This window comes from Haliotis rufescens, unplaced genomic scaffold (assembly GCF_023055435.1).
Source record: "Haliotis rufescens isolate VD_foot unplaced genomic scaffold, xgHalRufe1.0.p SCAF_8, whole genome shotgun sequence".
Taxonomy (NCBI): Eukaryota; Metazoa; Mollusca; class Gastropoda; order Lepetellida; family Haliotidae; genus Haliotis; species Haliotis rufescens.
In genome coordinates this window covers 27,180,122-27,200,939 of record NW_025964372.1, presented here as the reverse complement: position 1 = coordinate 27,200,939, position 20,818 = coordinate 27,180,122, and the positions used below count along the sequence as shown (strand labels likewise).

General features: G+C 41.5%; 1 protein-coding gene across 5 annotated transcripts in view; it reads left to right on the top strand.

Moving 5' to 3' along the window:
* Positions 1-20,818, top strand: part of LOC124143471 (GTPase-activating Rap/Ran-GAP domain-like protein 3) — a 372,020-nt gene that overhangs the window by 237,899 nt on the left and 113,303 nt on the right. For 2 of the 5 annotated variants that reach the window (XM_046512461.2, XM_046512460.2), the window contains exon 1: positions 46-2,014. The exons of 2 other annotated variants lie outside the window; for them this stretch is intronic. In XM_046512461.2, coding sequence (XP_046368417.1) covers positions 1,767-2,014 — 248 coding nt within the window. In that variant the 5' untranslated portion in view covers positions 46-1,766. Of the gene's footprint in view, positions 1-45; positions 2,015-11,583; positions 11,679-20,818 lie in introns of those variants that run through there. One more of the 5 variants, XM_046512464.2, reaches the window with a different exon arrangement.

The following is a 20,818-nucleotide window of genomic DNA, read 5'->3' as shown; positions in this document are numbered from 1 at the left end:
CGTGGGCCTATCATTCCCAACAGATGCCAGGTGTGATTCGGTAGCTCTGTGCTCCGGGGCTGGAGGGGGTCGTTTAATTGGACAGGATCCTTCACTGATGGAGCTTCATAAACTGGTGTCGCTACCAGAGGCCTTGATTGCCTGTTCGCCTATTGGTGTCAAATAGGGTTGTGAGTTTAGACGTGAATATTTAGGACATGAGCTAACTGCATTACCGACAGAATGCGTGTGTAGTGTCACGGACGAATCACCGCTTCAAACCTGGCATAGAAAATTGTTCTGACATCTCTCGGGTTGAGAAAGGCTGTCGTTGCTCCCGAGCACGTGGTCGATAAACACAGCACTTCAGACGCACGTGAAGGCGCGGAAATGCCATGCGCGGTTCTCCGCTCGCTCGTGGCCTCATTATGGCGTTAATATAGGTCCACTCATCTATGGGAAAGTGTCGTCTGCTCCGATAGTAAAGTCGTCATTTTTGCCGCTTGTGTTCGTAGCTGGTCGAAATCATTGAAGGGCATTTGTAGTACCTGACCTTGCGACCACACTAATTATCTCGGATTTGATAACAGTAGCCCCCGGTACAAACTACACTGCGGCCCACGAAATCGAAGATTTCATTTGTGGAATGGGATGTAATCATTACTTGATTCAAGGATACTGTGGCGTATGTCTGTCTTTTGAAACAGACTATCAGAAGCATTGAGCAGACAAACACAACACTGCTGGCCTCTCCAGAAATCCTTGTTGACGCGGTTAATCACGTGGATCCAAAGCGTCAGTTCTGTTGAAGATGTGTAAAGTCAACGCTATTCAGATGGCTATTGCACAGACTACTCGCGTATTTACATACATTGATCTTCCGTGCTGGTCTAATACTCAGAGTTATATGGGAGGTTTCCTGGCGCATGTTTTGGAGTGAGTGGTCAGAGTTCATAGGAGTTCAGGTAAATGGACATCGAACCAATAATGTCTTATCTTCTGTAAAGAACAGCAGACCCAATACCATTATCGAACATTACCAGGATATTCTCATGGCTTTCACACCCAATGTTTCTATGTGAATGCTTGAGACGATAATTTGTTATTATTGACACAGCAGCTGTTTCTTAGCGTCACGTGCAGCTATTGCATGGCTGCTCGATACGTCCTGCTATGACGTCATACACAGATATCAAACATGGTGTCGTCAGTATATAACTGGATAGCAGCGTTCTCGACCCATACACTCTGGATATAGTGACAAACACTGGGCATAAACCCTGCATCAATCTGGTACCTCAGAGAGGTCAGATGCGAAGCTGGACACACATTTATTCCCGTAACCCCTGCCGTCGAAGTCTGACCAATGCGAGTATTCTTGAATTGTGTACACCTACGCATGCTTTCTACGTATCTTAGCAAAGTATTCATATTTCATTTTCTTCTCTGGTGTCGGAGTAATTCTGATTTGTTCAGGTCCTGGAAGAAAGGTGTTTCCATATGTGGGTGATATACACTGTGAATACTTGCTGCTTCTTCTGAAGTGTTATTGGTGTGACGGTGGCGAGCACTGAGCGCTACAACTACTACCATTAGGCACATATTGCTCTTTCCTTGAGGAACGTTTCCCAATACTCCAGCATTGATCGGCGTTCTGTACTGACAACAACTGGCATATACAGCAAGCCCCAAAGGACTGACATTGAAGCCACAAGTTGCACATTCTCTGGAGAATCGTTTCCTGCCTTGAACTCTATTTATTAAATCTCGCATACTCACGAGCCAGCATGTTTCGTCGGTCGTATAGCCCAAGTGGAAGATCAATTATGGAGACGGAATTCGATACAGAGGATACGGAAACAAACGTTGAAAATGTAAAGGCCAATCTTGGGGTTCTCCGTCGTGCGTTTTCATCCATTAGAAAGAAGAAGAAAAAACAAACTGATGTCGCCACGGGGTCTTTAAGAATAAGCGTCCACCAACCTGACACCCCTCCCAGATCGGGTCTGACAAGAGAATCGGCCTATTTCTGCAGGTAAGGGTTTGGTGTTGTCGGTAGGGCAACTGTATGCCGCTATTTGAAACTGTAAATAAGACTCGCTTAGGTCGCTATTTGAGACTTTCAAAAGGACTACACGTAGTTTATGAAGCATGAGTCTGTGAACAGAAATACGCGTAATTTGTCCGCTGGTTCATACTGAAGAAGGGACTACATGTAGTTTTATACTGCTTTTTGAGAATGTCAATGGGACTCAAATTAGTTTATGCCGCTGTTTGGCACTGCCAATAGGGGGGCGGACGGGTAGCCTTGTGGTTAAAGCGTTCACTCGTCACGCCGAAGACCCGGGTTCGATTCCCGACATGGGTACAATGTGTGAAGCCCATTTCTGGTGTCCCCCGCCGTGATATTGCTGGAATATTGCTAAAAGCGGCGTAAAACCATACACACTCACACTTACTGCCAATAGGACTGCATATAGTTTGTGTAGCTATTTATGATTGTCTGCATGTAGTTAATATAGCTCTTTGAGACTGTATCAGGACAACACGCAGTTTACACCGCTGTTTAAGACTGTCATGTTTTCTGAATCGGTTGCATGCTTTAAATTGAACGCGAACGAGGTTGGAAGTTTGTCATCTTCTCAATCACCGGTTTTCCCGCGCAAGGTGTATTATTTACAGATCGTGATATGACAGGACTATTGGCGAGTGCAAAGCAAACAAATCCAGGACGATCACTCAGGTTAATACTGTGTCATCAATGACAACGTCCAGACAAGATGCTGCAATGTGGCAGCGAACCTTGACGCATAGTTCGCGTGACTGTTTTGATGCAATAAAAAGGAATAAAAGAATCATATGGATACAATGACTAGCACATACACAGGATGTGTGACATTTTATTTCACGATCATATTCCACCTACATTAACATTTAATAATTGAATGAGGATTGATTGCAATTTCGATTCTCATTAGAAATTCTATTTTTCGGTCTAAATGTTTCATGACCAGAATAAATGAGATCGCTACAATAGTCCCGGGATGTAATGTGTCGTGCATCTGATATTTTCAGTTTTATGATAATTCTGTTTTTTCTCTCTTTTTGGTCAATTGATAATTGATCTTTCGTTACTGAAATATTCAACTCAAATTTCCAACGCAATTAGAATCATGGTATTTGATAAAATCTGGTGTCATGGCCCACGTCATTTATATTTGCGTGAAAGGTGGCTTTATGACCTGGCAACATTGACCTGATTTTCTGAACACTTTTGACCTGCCATTTAGTCTTGTGTTTGACAAAGCCAAAGCGAAATATTTTATGAGCAAAGATAAATAAAAAACGTCAAGAGAAAAAACAGAATAGGTTATACACCTGAACAGATTCCATTGGGCGTGAAACGCAACATAGCGTTGAAAATAATATGAATCAATAACTGAAAATCAGAAATTTATTGTAAAGATTATTTTCATTCCGTTATTTTCAAATTCCACTTATATTGTTATTTATGCATGAGGCTTCTAAAATGATTTTAAGGAAATATTTGTAACAAGCTTCTAATCTTGATAATGGATTCACTTATTATCAATCAAAGGTAATATCAGGAGTGCACGATTAAAATGTACGATCGATATTCATCGGTCTCGATATCGTTCACGAGGTCTTCATTTAATTTGGTTGCAAGCTGAGATTCCCTTGGTAACAAATACGCCAATTCCAAGATATTTCCCAAGACCATCTGTCACACTTAAATGCGTGTTGTCTTCAACAGAGCTATAACTCCTGCGATGTCTTTCGTCGCCCATCTTAACCGTCCATAATTATTACCACATGAATTATTCAAGCCCAAACACCACAATACATAGTATAGATGTAGAAGACCCTTATTTCCTATTTCAGTCACTGATGTTGACAGTGCAATCACGTTAATCTGGCGGGTGGTATATTTTCACATGTTTTTTCCCCGCAGATAGAGGAAAGACACTGCTAAAGGTACCCACCCTGCCCCACCCCTCAAAACAATTTCCTACACGTTACACATGTCCAAGGTGAACAACTTTTACAAAGAATTTGGGTGGGGTGGGGTGTGTGTCGGGAGGGGTGGGGGTAGCCTAGTGGATACAGTGCTCGCCCCGAAAGCCCGGGTTCGATTCCATCATGGGTACAATGTATGAGGCCAATTTCATGACTCCTCCGCCGTGATATTGCTAAACGCGGCGTAAAACACACTCATGAATATTGATACGGCGGGTATGAAACAAAAGGCGGTAGCTGTGCACGTTATGCACATGCGCAGTTATATCATCCTTCAAACGTCATAGAATGTTTTCCTGCTACACTGCAATAGAAGCAATGAATCCTAACACCCCCATCAGCAACATGTTGCTATCGTGCATCCGAATGTATAACGTGCATGACAACTTCACGAAAAGCAAAACGATAGGTTCATTCAACTTTCAGAAGAAAATATTTTTATTTTCATTTCCCGATTTCAAGGAAAAAAACTAAAACAAACGTTTCGGGAACAGTAATTAACTATTTTTTTCAAATTCTTCGTTTTGTGTATTTTCTTACTTTCACAAGTGACACGCGGCCTTTGCGTGACTCGTTATCTCACAAAGAAGATAACCAAGACAATGATTGCACGCATATTCTCATTTACATCCTTGCGGTTTTTTTTATCAAGGCCACCAAATCACGAGAATATTCTTTACGGAGAAGGTAAAAAGCACACTGCGTCACTAGTCAACCAACGATCAAGGACAATGTACAAACAAGCCCGACTTACCCTAGTATTAAATCATACTTCAAGTTTGCTCTTTATTATTGCATGAATATCATATCTGACTTAAAATAGAACGTACTTGCCTTCTTATTGATTAAATGCAGAACACACCCCACCCTCAATCCCCTCCCCTGAGAATGCTTTGTTTGTAAATAATCGAGTCTGGACATGACAATCCAGTGAGCGATATCATGAGCATCGATACAAACAACTGGGATACGGTGACATGCATCAATCAAGTCCGTGAACCTGAACACCCGATCCCGTTCGTCGTCTCTTACGACAAAGCATAGTCGCCTGTTGTAGCAAGCATGGGTTGCCAAAGACCTATTCTACCCAAGATCTCCACGGGTCCCGAGAATGCAAGCTTCTTAGGTAGGATTTAATCATTGTGTTGTTTTCGCACGTTGACGTATTTCCTCGATAACTTAAGTCCATTCGATTCCTTTCACAAGTAGCTTGAATACTTAGTGACGATGTGTATTCTGTGTCCCACATGCCTTCTCTCACTTCGAGACCCGTGAAAATCCGGGGTAAAATAGGTCTTCAGCAGCCCATGCTTGTCGTAAGAGGCGACCATGCTTTTCGTAAGAGGCGACTGACGAGTTTGGGTGGTCAGGCTCGCTGACTTGGTTGATGCATGTCATCATATCCCAATTGCGTGGATCGATGCGCATGATGCCAATCACTGGATTGTCTGGTACGGACTCGATTATTTACAGACCGTCATATAGCTGGACTATTGCTGAGTGCGGCGTTATACAACAAACAACCAACCAACTCTCACTTTGACACACAAAGACACGTACTTGAATATAAGGTATAAGTTTCATAGAAAACAAAGAAGAGTATAATATTACCAACATATTGGCAAACATTACTACTCCACAAATATTTCACCTCGTTTTAATGTCTCCGTTTGGTTTGTTTAAGTTCGTGACAGACAAAACCAATATTTTATTGGCGCTGGTGATCTCCTTGATACGTTGTCACAGGGAACTTAATGAGGCTTAAGATTTCAGGCATATGTCCGTGTAAGTCATTTTGAAAATATTTTCATTTATCCAGAACGATTCTGACACACGTTCGCTCATTTTTAGTACGATTTTTATCGAATATGTTTATTTGTATTTAAAGTTATCCGGTAGCACTTATTTGCGTATGACTTAGCCTGTTTGCTCCTGTAAAAAAGGCTTAGCGCTTTTTTATATAATGAACAAAAACCTTAGTCATCATGCAGATGCTTGGGGATGTGTTTATGAAGTTGTGTGTTGAAAATATTCATGATCCCTGACTTGTATTGTTCATTATATATCCTGAACATATATGTACCTTTTCGAGCAGGGGCGGTGGGGTAGCCGAGTGGTTAAAGCGTTCGCTCGTCACGCCGTTGACCCAGGTTCGATTCCCCACATGGGTACAATGTATGAAGCCTATTTCTGATGTCCCTAGCCGTGATATTGCTGGAATATGCTAAAAGCGGCGTAAAACTGTACTCACTCACTCACCAGAAATGTAATTCATTCATTGATATACGTTCAAAACGGCGTTAGACCCAACTCACTCACTCATTAGACCCGTGAAGTTCAAGGGTAGAATAGGTCTTCAGCATTCCATGCTTGCCATAAAAGGCGACTATGCTTGTCGTAAGAGGCTGACCTGCTTGATGCTTGTCATAGTATCCTATTTACGTGGATCGATGCCTATGATGCCAATCACTGGATCGTCTGGTCTGGACTTGATTATTTACGGACCGCCGTCATATAGCTGGAATATTGCTGAATGCGGCGATAAACAACAAACAAACAAACTCTCATTGATATACTTGCACATGTAGGCCTACATCATATTTTGACATAAAGTTAGAAATAATACTACTTAATCAATGTTATCATTTTTGGATATATTTTCGCAACACGGTAACGTTACTTTATTGATAACGTTTGACCTTGACAAGTTCAAGTGGTTTGTCCTGCACAGGATGCTGTATTTTAAGGATCGCGGTTAATTAAGTTTAAGCGTCTTGAAAGGCCGCCCTCACAGCGAGAGCACCCCTTATCGAGTTATAGACATTTAAACTATTGTAATCCAATTTGTCAAGCAACGGAGGAATTGGAGAATGTATAATTCAGTCCTTGAGTACTGGCGACATTGGGTATCGGGGACAAGTTATGACGCAGTCTTCCTGTAGGTTCGTTGTCAGGGAGGTGCTTCAGTGCCGTGAAACCGAATTAGAAAATGTTCTTCGGGAGAGTTAATGAGTGAGTGGGTTGGGTTTAACGCCGCTTTTAACAGTATTACAGTTATATAACGGCGTGTCAGCTTAATGTTGGAGGAAAGCCCGAAGTGATGCAGGTCTCAGACGTTTACCACTTTGGTGAAACCCACAAGGACGGGTATGGTGCTGACACACCTAGAAACATAATCGGGGGAAACGGGATTCGAACCCACAATAAATTGTGCACAGCGAATCGCGGCGCCTTAGACAGGACAACGGATGTCAGACAGTGTACCTTATTGTAATTGAGCATCGTGCGCCTTAAGACAGATTATCAATTTTTGAATTGGAGAGTGAGTGAGTTAAGACTGCTTGTGATGCCAGCAGTATTTCAGCCATATCGTAACTTTTGAATTGAAGGGAATAAGACTTTCATTCGTGAGGGGTTGTGCTCTACGACAGAATATTGAATTACAAATCAAAATCAATACCCGACTAATGAGGATCAAGTGATTACAATTTGTTTGTCACCTGGTTCATTGTGTGCCATCGAACCCGACAAAACGGATCGTTGCTCATAGTATCAACCACTGGTTTGCCTGTGTGACGCGAAAAGATACACGCGACAGTATTTATCTTCGTTTGAAACACACACACAATCAACGTTTCCTAGTTTCCAGTATCACTATTGATTATAGGTATTGATTGCTATCATCAGCGAATGTGGATGATTTTGCTTTCATAATAATAGTTTCAATATCAATCTATATGACAGTGCTATGGATACCCAGCAACGGATAGACTCATATTAAGACATCGATCGATCTCATACACTGATGCCAAAGGCATTGTTCACGGGATATGTTTAGTGGGCTAGATTCAGATAACATGAGCCGTTGTGACAACAATACGACAGTGTACCCTTGTTAATTCGGACGGTTTAATCGAATTATAACAAGGCAGTCCTTCATATCTATACTAAATATTTCCTTATTGTTTTTTTTGTTTTTTTTGTTATTTAACACCGCACACAGCAGTATTCCGTCTACATGACGACGGTCTGTAAATAATCGAGTCTGGACAAGTGATTGATATTAAGAACGACGGCCCACGTCGCCGGGGTACGATGACACACAGTCAACCAAGTCACCGAGTCTGACCACCCGATCCATTAAGTCGCGTCTTACGACAAGCATAGGTTGCTGGGGAGCAGTTCAAACCCGAAATCCCCACGGGGTCAAAATTGTAGGGGGGCACGGGTGGCCCAGTCGTCTAAGGCGCCGCGATTCGCTGTGCAGAGTTGCGTCCCTTGGGCACGCCAGAAACCTATGATTGTGGGCTCGAATCCCGGTTCGCCCGATTATGTTTCTAGGTTTGTCAGCACCATACCCGTGCTCGTGGGTTTCACCGCAGTGGTAAACGTCTGAGACCGGCATCACTTCTGGCTTTCCTCCCACATTAAGCTGACACGCCGTGATATAACTGGAATACTGTTAAAAGCGGCGTTAAACCCAACTCACTCACTCACTCTAAGAACCATCACAGGACCTCTCTGTAAGTATGGATCGCGATCGACTGTACAATGTGTGTCGTCGGATCCGATTTAAACGAGGACCGAATGGTTATAAATTCGCTGATAGTTAGTCATCGTACATGGGCAGTACTTCATGCAATCATTCCCCAATCAACCACGTATTTGTCTTGTCTTGTGTCGACTGTTTAAAGGCAACTTAAACATTGCGCTGCCAAAAACCATTAACGTCACTCGTCTTAACGGGCTGTCTTGAATTTGGTAATCCGTTCTCATTTAAAGGCACTTTTATCGGATTTAATAATACCTATGGAATTTTGTACTGTACAGTATTCAACATATTATTTTCTTTTTATAAATTGTACCGTATTGATTGATAAATTTGTGCCAATCTAAGTCGTATTAATCATGTACATGCTTAGGATTTTAAGAAACATTTTCCCGAATACTCATTACTCTCAAACCTCTTAAAGACCCATTTATTAATTGGAACAGCTTAAAAACGAATTAAAATGATTTTCCATCAACAGAATTGCAACATCGAAGCTTTTGAAAAAGTTTTACATTTAGATCTTCTTTTATATGTCTAGAAAGAATATAATGACGAGTATTGATCTTGAAGAATATAGTTAGCGGAATAGAGAGCATGCAGAGCCCGACTCGGCATGGCGTTAGGACGTGACGTTTATTGATATTGAAGCCATTAACGTCACCCGTCAAGACGTTGGAATCAAAACCTTCTAGACGGTCTTGTCAAGTCATCTTCACAACTAATAGACTTAAAAACAGGTGGATAAAATCAGCTTTGGGGACATCGTTAAGACATCAAGAACTTCCTTGGGTACCTTCGCCCTATAAAAAATGAAACTTTAAGGCTTATGAAAGACAGTTATCAGTCACTACGATCCTTAATGAGATCGGTTATGGTCGATCACAATTTCCATTTTTTGATCTGAGATCTGTAATATGCGATGTGAACTAGGCGTCTTTTTTGTCATTTCCGGGAAAATGACTTTTGTAAAGGTAAAAGAGCTCTGATTTTGCTCTAACCCTTTTACTTTTTATTTGGAGTCGTTTCTCCCTGAAGCATTAGTGACCATCTTGGTGGCCACTGAACGCATGGCAGAACAGAACGATATAGCTTCCTGAAGGGTATTATTGGAATGTTCCTTTAATTTTTGACAAATTATTTTATGATATTCTGTGGGAAATGCATTTGGCGAGCAAAATTGTCACAATGGTACCAATTTGACAGACAATAAAACACATTTCGATTCCGTAAATATCTTACTGAAGAGTCGACAACACAGACAGCTAATGGTTACTTAATTGCGTGTCATGTTGTTTGGCCATAAGCCGTCTAAATTTGCTGTCTATTGATCACAGTAATCTCACTTAGCCCAAATCGGAAGGTAAATACAAATTTACATGCAAACAAACACATATTAACCAGATGAGCTTCTCCGTACGTTTGAAGGGCGAATTACAGTTGACCTCAAACAGCTCCGGGGTAGTGTAGCGGTTCAATACAGGTCAATCGAACAATTGCTACAAAATAAGACACGTATAACCATGGGCTTAATATAGCCAATGTGGTCAATACGACTGTGAACCAACACCGTGTTTGTGTCGCCTGACGTGGCCGTGTTGCTAGTTAGGGGTATTTACCAGGGTCAATACTTTGTATAATCTAAAGGTTTTGAGGCAAGGCTGAATCAATAACGAATTATAATGAATATGATTCTCACGGCTATAATCCCTTTGAGGAGTCCGTGATTAGGAGCCTGGGATGAGGATGTCAGACTGGCGGATTGTCTGACTGCGTAGTATCTAACCTTAATTGCGTGGATCGTTACTCTTGCTTTCAGTCACTGGTTTTTCGTGTCCAAATTTTTACATTTACCTGGTGTTATCACTGATTTTAGTGCACAATTCATATAATTTTCGCCGTTATTTTGCCTTTTACACCCACTCACAGACGGCCCAGTCGATTAAGGTGCCTTAATTCGCTGGGCACCCCTAGGGCACACCAGAAACCTATGATTGTGGGTTCGAATCCCGTTGCACCTTGATTTTGTTTATTGGTTTGTCAGCACCATACCCGTGCTCGTTGGTTTTTCCCAAGTGCTAGACGTCTGAGACCTGCATCACTTCGGGCTTTCCTCCGCCATTAATCTGACACGCCGTGATATAACTTGAATACTGTTAAAAACGGCGTTAAATCAAATTAACTTCACAACTCACTCTAAGACTGGGATCACCCAAGGAATTCATTTTTGTCCAATCCTATTTGTATTTGTCAATACAATATTTTTAATTAATAACTATTATACAAGCTCAGTTTTTTTAACAAATGTTTTTTGACAACCGCACCGCTAGGATAATTTTGTGAAGCACTAGTATGATAACGATAGGCCCTATCACGCCATCAAAACACGACAAGTTCATATCCGGCTGTTAAACAGCTGACCTTTATGGTGTTATCGTATAGATGTTTCCTCTTGAATCATTGCTAGTAGATGCAGCGAATGTGTGAATGTGAGGATGTGTGAATGTGTGAATGTGTGGATGTGTGAATGTGTGAATGTGTGAATGTTGGCTATGTTGTCATTCATATAACGACGCGGAACACTGCCAATGATCTTAACACCCTGTATCCATACATTAAATCAAACCCAGGATTTCGGCGTGGCGGGCGAACGCTTTAACCACTCACCCCTCCATTTCCACAAAGAAAGTTCTTTTTTATTAGATCGAGTGCGGTTAGAAAGAATTCATGAAGTACGCGGCTCATTTAGCGATTTCAACTTCCGCTCTGTGGACGTCAGTATAATTAATGCCTACGCTTAAATTGTAAAATTGCCATTTTAGAAATTACATAAGAATACAGTGAAAAATAAGTACTCTTGGTTCATGCAAGGCGTTGACACGTGTTTGCGTTCGTTGCATAGATCACTTGAATAATAGGCGTCGACGAGCAGCATGACGCATACATTGTTCCTATGACGACCTTGATCACGGCCAGGAGCGGAAACACGTGACACGGGAAACTATCTATTTCCCGCACAACTGTCCTATGAACGTTAACATTTAATATATTGTACCAGCTATGGCAAGACGATGATGAAATTACGTTCGATAATACGTGACAGACTTATAAGGTACGTGTTATTAAGCATGGCTATAGTACATGTACGTATTTTGATGATAAATTCCTGAGTGTCCAAACTTGTACGCTCATTGTTCCGATTGTTTGGAGGCGTTGACATGATCATACGAATGATATGCAATATTGATATTGATATTGCAATAATCGTGTGCATTTCAAGTGCTCAATCTTAAGTTGAGGTTCTTGCAAGTTGGGTTTCAGGACACCTTGTTGTGGCATTGGTCCGTGCACAGCGCACAGGTCACAAATCAGGTGAAGTTATATTGAAGTACCGTTGGTTGCGGAAAGTAGGTGGATGGGTGAGTCCCGCGAGAGTTTCTGAAGCTTCGGTCCTGCCTTACACTGAGGCACATGTGGCACACGTAGTGTCTCATTAGGCAAGTGACTTTGTTCGAAATGTGCCTCTGTTCACCCAGGAGTGAATGGGTACCCGGTAGGATGAGATGGTAATGCGGCTGTTAAGCTTCTGGCTCCTCACAGGTATCTTGGATTATATACTCCCCAGGGAGCTGAGAATGGAAATAGAGTGCACACTGATCCATTGACCGGAGTAATACTGTCAGCGCCGTGAGCATGCACGTTCTGTATGGAGACCCCCGCAGTATAAGTACACACATTAATTATTATTTACCGTGTTGTAGAGTGCGGGCCATTAGACTTCGGGCCATGATCGCACTCTCGTGCATGTTGAGAAGTATACGATACAATCCCTGTGTTTACATGTACGTAAACACGTACGTGCAATTGTCATTTGTGTTGAGAAAACCGCCTACTCATTCAACTTTTAATGAGCTAAGAAACGTTGATTTTGCTGGAACTTTTAGAAAGACGCTTTTAACACACACACACACACACACACACACACACACACACACACACACACACACACACATATTGTTTTTGAAACGGTAAAGTATACGGCAATTGTTGGACATATAGATGCTTTGAAGGTCTATTTGAAGGTTATTGAGAAGCATCCTCTGCAAGTCCCCATCTTACTCAAACGCGTCAGTGACAATGTGTAACCCGAATGATTGTGGGCCATCGTCCCCCGTCCGTCGGTCATGCAGTCAACCATTGGTTTGCCTCCTCTAGATTCTGTTCCAGATGGAATTGTGCTAACTGCAGCGTAAATTATTATTATTATTATTATTATTATTACATATTATGCAGCATAGAGGGTTTGGGTGATCATCAGCTCAGGGCCCTTGCCCCCTCCACACGCAGCCCAGACAACAAATGGGACTTCTCCCAGGAAGCGCTAACCAGTCAAAACTAACCAGAACTTTTCGGAGAATGTGAAGAATTCCCAACATTGCAGTCTTCTGCATTAACCAGATTGTCAGAAGGGCTGTATGCCTGGTAGCATACCCGGGTACTCTCCCAATGTCAGTCAACAGATTGGAAGGTACCAAACTTAAGGCACCGAGAACAATGGGGAGTCGGACAACTTTGTACTTGGGATGCAAGGGTGACATTTCGAAAGCGAGGTTCGCATATTTGACAAGTTTCTCCTGAATCTTGTCAATCACATTAGTGTCATAAGGGACAGAAAATTCAATGATATAAACGATTCCATTGGACTTATAAAAAAGGACAAGATTAGTTTGTTGGCCTGGATGGGTCTGAGGCTGTATACAGGCCTATTTCAAAGAATTTTGTGTTCATCGTTTTCCATGACGCCCTCTACATATTCCGGGTCGTACCATGGGTGGACCTCTGTGTCAAAACCACAAGCATGGCGAAGACGGTAATAAAATGATCGAGCTACACCATCATGTCGTTTAATATGCTGTATTTGTGCCAAAGCTGGGCATCCACTGACAATGTGTTGGACAGTCTCATTACATTCATTATTATTATAATTATTATTATAATTATTATTATAATTATTATAATTATTATTATAATTATAATTATTATTATTTTTATTATTATTATAATTATTATTATTATTATTATTATTATTATTATTATTATTATTATTATGTGTTTAACATTTTCGGTATGGCGCTGACAAAGCAGCAGGGATCATCAGGGTGGATCCGAGCGCGCAATCGTTTGATGCACATCTCTGCACAGCAAAGTGCAACGACAAAGACGACTGAGACAGATTCCACGGTATATTATCCGTGGGTTAAGAGCAATAACATCTGCTGTGAACGGATGTCGAAGGGAAACCACGAAATCGGTGCATAGCTGCGCTAACTTAGGGCGCTATTACCTAGGTCGTTGCATTGACAGCTGACAAGATCATACTGCATTTTAAACGGTTTTTGCAAAGACTCAATTATGAATACGTCTCATTTGAAAGTTAAGCAACGTATTGAGTGAAGATCTATCCAACAGACATTTGGCCGTTCATTCGCTGTATACATGTAGATGATTGAGTCCATGGACCAGGGAGAGCAGAAATGATAGACAGTTAACTACGGTTATAACGAACACGCTTATAACGAACTGACCGATATAACGAACTTTGTTTTTAGTCCCGGCCATTTGTTGTATATATGCTGTATATATATGCTTATAACGAACTACGGTTATACCGAACAAAATTAGTGGTCGTTATAACCGTAGTTTACTGTACTGAAACGGCAATGTTGAAAGAAATTAGAGATGGTATTACTCAACGGAAAACTGGCACTGTGACACCAATGCGCATCTGCCCGTCAGGGTCTTCGCGTAATTAAAGAATCCGTATCGGGAGTAGTTTATTCTTTTCAACACAATCTGGAAATAACCACTGACTGATTATACAGTAATGTCCTCAGAAAGCTGAAAATTTGATTTCCATATTAACGTCTATCAAGGCCTCATGGATCATATGACGTCATTTTCCCCATCCCATACACTATTCATCCCATTAAAACGAAGAATAACTTGCTATCTCCAGGCAAAATATGATACTACAGATATTATGATCCTCTAACAATAGCCGAACCAGTGTATTACATTTCATTAAAGATGCCCATCCCTAAACAGCGTTTATCCGCTTACATAACACAATAGTGCTTGATGTGAGGTGAGGTGAAATGGGGTTTAACGTCGCGTCCAAGATTATTGCACTTATATATCGACGTGCATGCACGTGTGTGTGTGTGGCTGCTTGTACTTGTGTTAGCCTCTTAATGCCGAGCTACAGACAGGGTAACAACAAGTACCATCTTTTTAAATTCTTTTGGTATGACGCGGCCTGGGATCGAACCCCGGACCTTCCGCTCTCCATGCGGACGCTCTACCATTAGACCACGGAGGCGGTCTCGCTTGACGTATAACACTGGCATCATATGTGTGAGCACGAATCTATTCTTTTCCTCATATAGAACACATACATACATGTTTAACATCACTGAACCGATGTCAAAAATTGATTTCTTTGGGTTGAAACACTGGCAATACCCGATAAAAGGCAACAAAACAGTCTACGTAACGGTTTGATCGATATACCGTTCAACGTAACAGTCAATTCCAACTGACTGTTTCACGAATGGTACCAATATAAGAAGCATGAAAACGTTATCCCCGTGGCCAACCATTGTGCCAAATACATAAAGGCAAGTACTCCATCATTGAAAAATGGTCCTTGGAAAGATGGAGCTTTAACGCTGAAAAGAGCAAATGGGTTTTACAAGACGTCATCCTTGTTCACGTCAAAGTCTCCATCCAAAGGCTGTGGCTACTGATGAGGACGACGAAGTCAATAGAAAGCCGAAACCTCTATTCAGCTGCGGAAATACTCTTACAATTTGATAGAATCTGTTTGAGCAGAATTCCATTAGAATGGCATACATTTTAATTTTGGTATCGATTTCTTGATAAACGCCAATGCATGGCGACGTCGATCTTTCACTCCCGTATTTATTTCTGTATTTAAACCAGTCCGGCCGTGCTTAATTCGTGCTTCAACCGTCCTCCAATTGTCTCAAGCCAATAATTACAAGACCTAGTGATAACCAACGGCTGTGCTTCATTTTTAATCTATATAAAAAGTTGAAGAGCATCTTCTTAATGAAGCGTTTTTCTCGTGACCTAATTTGAATGAAAGCCACGAAATGCCACGGCCTCAAAAATTATTATATAGTGATTAATGGAAGAAATGCCAACGGAATTTTCTCTTATATTTTGCACGCACTAGAAGCCCATTTGATCACTGGAACCATCTGGCAGGGTTAATATTGGGTTACTGGGCTATTGATTCGTTTGCAACTCGCAGTGAAGGAAAGACATGGAAAATGATTACTAATGGATCTGGAGTGCTTAAAAGGGTGCAAAGTTTAATATAAATATGACCAAAACCATTTCAGTGTAATCCAGACGCTGTCAGGGTATTATGTTTATTATGATTTCTATGAGCGTAAATGGAAATAAAATTAATAATTGTGTGTACGCATTTGGTACTTTGACGTCATTACACGTAACAGTTGACTTTCTAATGAGGTTGGACTTTCTAATGAGTCACGTGTATTTCTAGGTTTGTTAGCACCATGCCTGTGCTCTTAGGTTCCACCAAAGTAATAAAATCTTAAAGTCTAAGAATTAAATCGTCTCGAGATCCACCTCATCACCCCCCCCCCCCCCCTCCTCCACACACACAGCCTCCCCCACACACATAGTTAAACCTATCTCACTCATAAAGCTACCTATCCCTTCTTCTTCTACTACTACTACTACTACTACCACTACCACTACCACTACCACTACTACCACCATCACCACCACCACTACTACTACCACTACAACTACTACTACTACTACTACCAGCACTACTACCATTACCACTTCTACTACTACTACTACTACTTCTACTACAACTACTACTACTACAACTACTACTACCACCACTACTACCATTACCACTACCTATACTACTAGTTGAATTTAGTTAATTTAATTTTAATTCAAGTTGGCAATATTTCACCCATATAATGACTACTACTACTACTACTACTACTACTACTACTACTACTACTACTACTACTACTACAACTACTACTACTACTCTCGGAATCTAGTTTAAGTTCTTGCATTTAAAATCATTCGTCCCAATGACTTTGCGATTACCCAGTCCAGCACAATGTTCAATTTGTTATACATTTAAGCTAAATACGACACCATCATGTTTCGAAATTGTTACGGGTCGTATGTACAATGTCATATTCAGTGATATGTGATAATTAAAGTTTATCTTAGTCTTTCTAGACCTGGATTAGTCTCTGGTCAGAATGCAATGTATAACGACGCACACTGCCACATGAGTGACTGACTAGGGATGCTTGTACTTTTCTTCTTCATCCGAGTTCTCCTCGAACTTTCAGATAATATATATCTATAGTGACTCCTGAAATTCTAAACGCGTCATGACTCTATTGTCGGGTATACTTCAGGCTCGCATGACGTCATGCTCCCGACAGATAGGCAAATCCCCGAACAGCGAGGCGTCTGACTTAAAGTACCCCATGACCTCCTTTCGCCTTGACGACAAAGCTATTGATTTGCCAAACTAATAAGCCAACATCCCTTCTTTCACTTGTCACTTCTGATAGAGCTTCACTAACAGGAGCTGGACTTATTTGGTACCAGTCTACCAAAGAGGGACCATCTCAAAGACAGAGAAATGAAATAAAACCTTTCGAACGTCTTGCCATGGTTCTTCAACCATCTTTTTTTTAAATAACTGTATTTAATTATATAACGACGAGGTTACATCTGTTCATACTCGGTTGCCATTACGGCTTTTGATAGATTGTTATTGCTTGACCCTAATACTATTGGCTTGATATTAGTCTAGTTAGTCTTCCGAAGTGTTACCAATCTCTTGTTAAATCATACGGATTTTGACGTTAACGTCCGACGTTGTAACGTTGTACGACGTAAGACATGGCGTTGGTAGGTTGCCTGAGTGTCCGTTTCATGTTGAAAATGGAGCTTTAATAGACGCACATCTTGAACCCTGACCAAGGTTGTGATACACATTGATTAAGGATTGATAATCGGAGCACATCCGGGATTCGAAACCACCATCAGCGGATCCTGTTGCGTTAAGCGATGCAACCCTGCGCAGCACTTTGGATCCCTTGGCAGTATATTAACCGATTTATATACTGGAGCGATACTGGCGCTTTGAACGGTATTTCAGTTACATCACGGCGTGCCATCCAATGTCGGATGAAGGCCCCAAGTGATGTTGGTCTTATACGTTTAATTTACCACTTTGGTGAAACCCACCAACACGGGTACGGTGTTGACAGACCCGGAAACAAAATCAAGACGAACTTGAATCCTTGGCAACCCCTAACTTATAAGGGACGCAACTGTGCACAGCTTCTGCGCCTGAGATAACCTGAGATAACCTGAGATAACCCCCAAATTTGAGATCAGTTTAACGTCATATAGATTTTGACGTTTATCCTTGCAACGATGTAATAACAAACGTTAAAGAAGATAATATAAAGATTTTGAGGACAGTATTTTTTGGTATAATAGTTGCCCCTGTTCTTGCAAGCGTCATTGTCAGCCTAAACTTATGTCAGCAAGGGCCCTCTCTCTATTCAATGATCGCATCGGCCCACGATAAGAAAATTCATTAAGGTTAGGAATTGGATCTGTGTTAACGGCCCTTTCAGCGGTCAGTGCGGAGTGCGCACCTATCAAATTATGTGACGTTGATGGTCACCCTGGTTTCTCAAATAGCTCACGAGCGTGATTATGTCTAATCGGACGTGTCAGATTAAAGTCATGAATGTCACACTCCGAGTACGTGACGGACTCGTACCTAGCACTATTTACATCTGTCACGCTGAGCGAGTATATGGGAAATTGAAAGCTTTATAATATACAAAGGTGTGACATTGACTTCACACGTATGTCGTGCAATGAACTTTTAGCAGAGATTTCTTATGATTATGGAAAGGATGTTGTTCCTTTTATCATCACCATCATCATCAGTAGTAGGGGTAGGGGTTGTAATAATAATAATTATAATATTAATAAGAAGAAGAAGAAGAAGAATACAATTGATAATTATGTTTTTGTATTTCTTTGGTACATATAGTTTTTTGAAACAATTATTTGCAATTTAATATATGTGAAATTAATTTAAAAAATGTTTTATCTTTACCTGATAGGCTTGTCTAAATTATCGGTGTAACCCAGTGGTCTAAAACCACCGTTGTTAGGTACCTCAGCCGCTTGCCCTGAGTTCGAATCTGTCAACAGCAAAACAATTAACGTGGGTTTCACTAAAATAAGACACGTCTACGACCGGTGTCGCAGGAGTTGCCCTCAAAAACAAACCATAATTACCACACGTAGGTATAACCGATGTCATGCCAAGTGACCAAGTCTCCCGGCCAATGTCAAACCAAGTGACCAAGTCTCTCGGCCAATGTTAAACCAAGTGACCCAGTCTCTCGGCCAATGTTAAACCAAGTGACCAAGTCTTTCGGCCAATGTTAAACCAAGTGACCAAGTCTCCCGGCCAATGTCAAACCAAGTGACCAAGTCCCTCGGCCAATGTTAAACCAAGTGACCAAGTCTCCCGGCCAATGTTAAACCAAGTGACCAAGTCTCCCGGCCAATGTTAAACCAAGTGACCAAGTCTCCCGGCCAATGTTAAACCAAGTGACCAAGTCTCCCGGCCAACGTTAAACCAAGTGACCAAGTCTCCCGGCCATTGTTAAACCGAGCTCTTCGATTCACTCAACCCCTGCCTGTCAAGTAAATTTAATATTCTAACGTTTAATTTTCTCTGGCAAACAACCTAAGCCCGACTATTGATATTCCGCTTTCAGGGTCACTGATGTTTCCTGTGTTAACAACAGCTGAATACTATATTCGATTACTTGCCAAATATACGACCCCCAGCTATTTTAGTTTGGTCGTAGAAACACTCCTTTGTTCACAGGCAATGATAGTGCTATTTGGGAAGATTGAATAAAAGTAGAACACACGTACATGAATGAGGATAGAAATAAGTCTAAATATCTCATGACGCGCGAGTTAGTGTCATCATTAGGTGGCCTTTGCCGACTAAAATAATTACGTATTAGTTTATTTTATTATTTATTTTAGACCAGAGAGAAAGCTTTGGTGGCGCCAGGGAAGGTCTTTCATTAATAGTTTCTTGTTGTAAATGTTGGTCAATCGACCGGCCATCTGATGTCCTTGGTTGTCAGAAGGGGGTTCACAAACACATCATGGGCAAACCGGATATCTGGAAAGTAATGTGTCGTAAATAGAAACATAACTGTTCAGAGTTGCGTCTCTGAGTCCCGATCTTGAGGACCGCCTCCGTTGTCTAGTGGATAGCGTCTGCCCGGAGAGAACATATGCTGCCAAAAGACGTTAACAGCGTGTCAGCATACCGTCGGTGAAGTCGTTAACGTTTACCACTTTGGTAAAACGCGAGTATGGTTCCGTTTAAACATGGCCCCCGTGACAGCCATATTGAAATGTCAGGGGGTCATACACTGAGTAACTATCATTTTGTTTCTTTTCTACAGCTCGCTCAACGTTGACCTTAAAATTATCCTTCACAAACCACTGTGGTTGCAAGGCAAACGTGTTGTAAATGCCAGTTTCATCGCTAATCCTAAAAGACCGTCTCCGTGGTCTTGTGGTAGAGCGTCCGCCCGGAAAGCGGAAGGTCCGGGGTTCGATCCCCGGCCGCGTCATACCAAAAGACGTTAAAAGATGGTACTTGTTGTTACCCTGTCTGGCGCTCGGCATTAAGGGGCTTAAACAAGGACTGGTCGGCTCGGAATCAGTATACTGTGTGTGAGTGGGGTATTCATGTTAAACGGCGGCATGGTATCTCAGTGGACTAGCACTATAAATTGGCATCAGTCCGGACTAGTACAAGCAGCCACATACACACACATGCATGCACGTCGCTATATAAGTGCAATAATCTTGGACGCGACGTTAAACCCAATTTCACCTCACCTCTAATCCTAGAATTGCTACTATATCAATGTGAAATTCAAACATTTACTATACTGTTCTGTTGGACCGGAACCTAGGAAACTTATTTTTACGTACATGTAGTCTTGTTTTTAACCTTTTGCATTGACATTCTTGAAATATTAAAGCCGTGTTGCAGAAAAACGCAACTATGCCTCAGAATAGTGT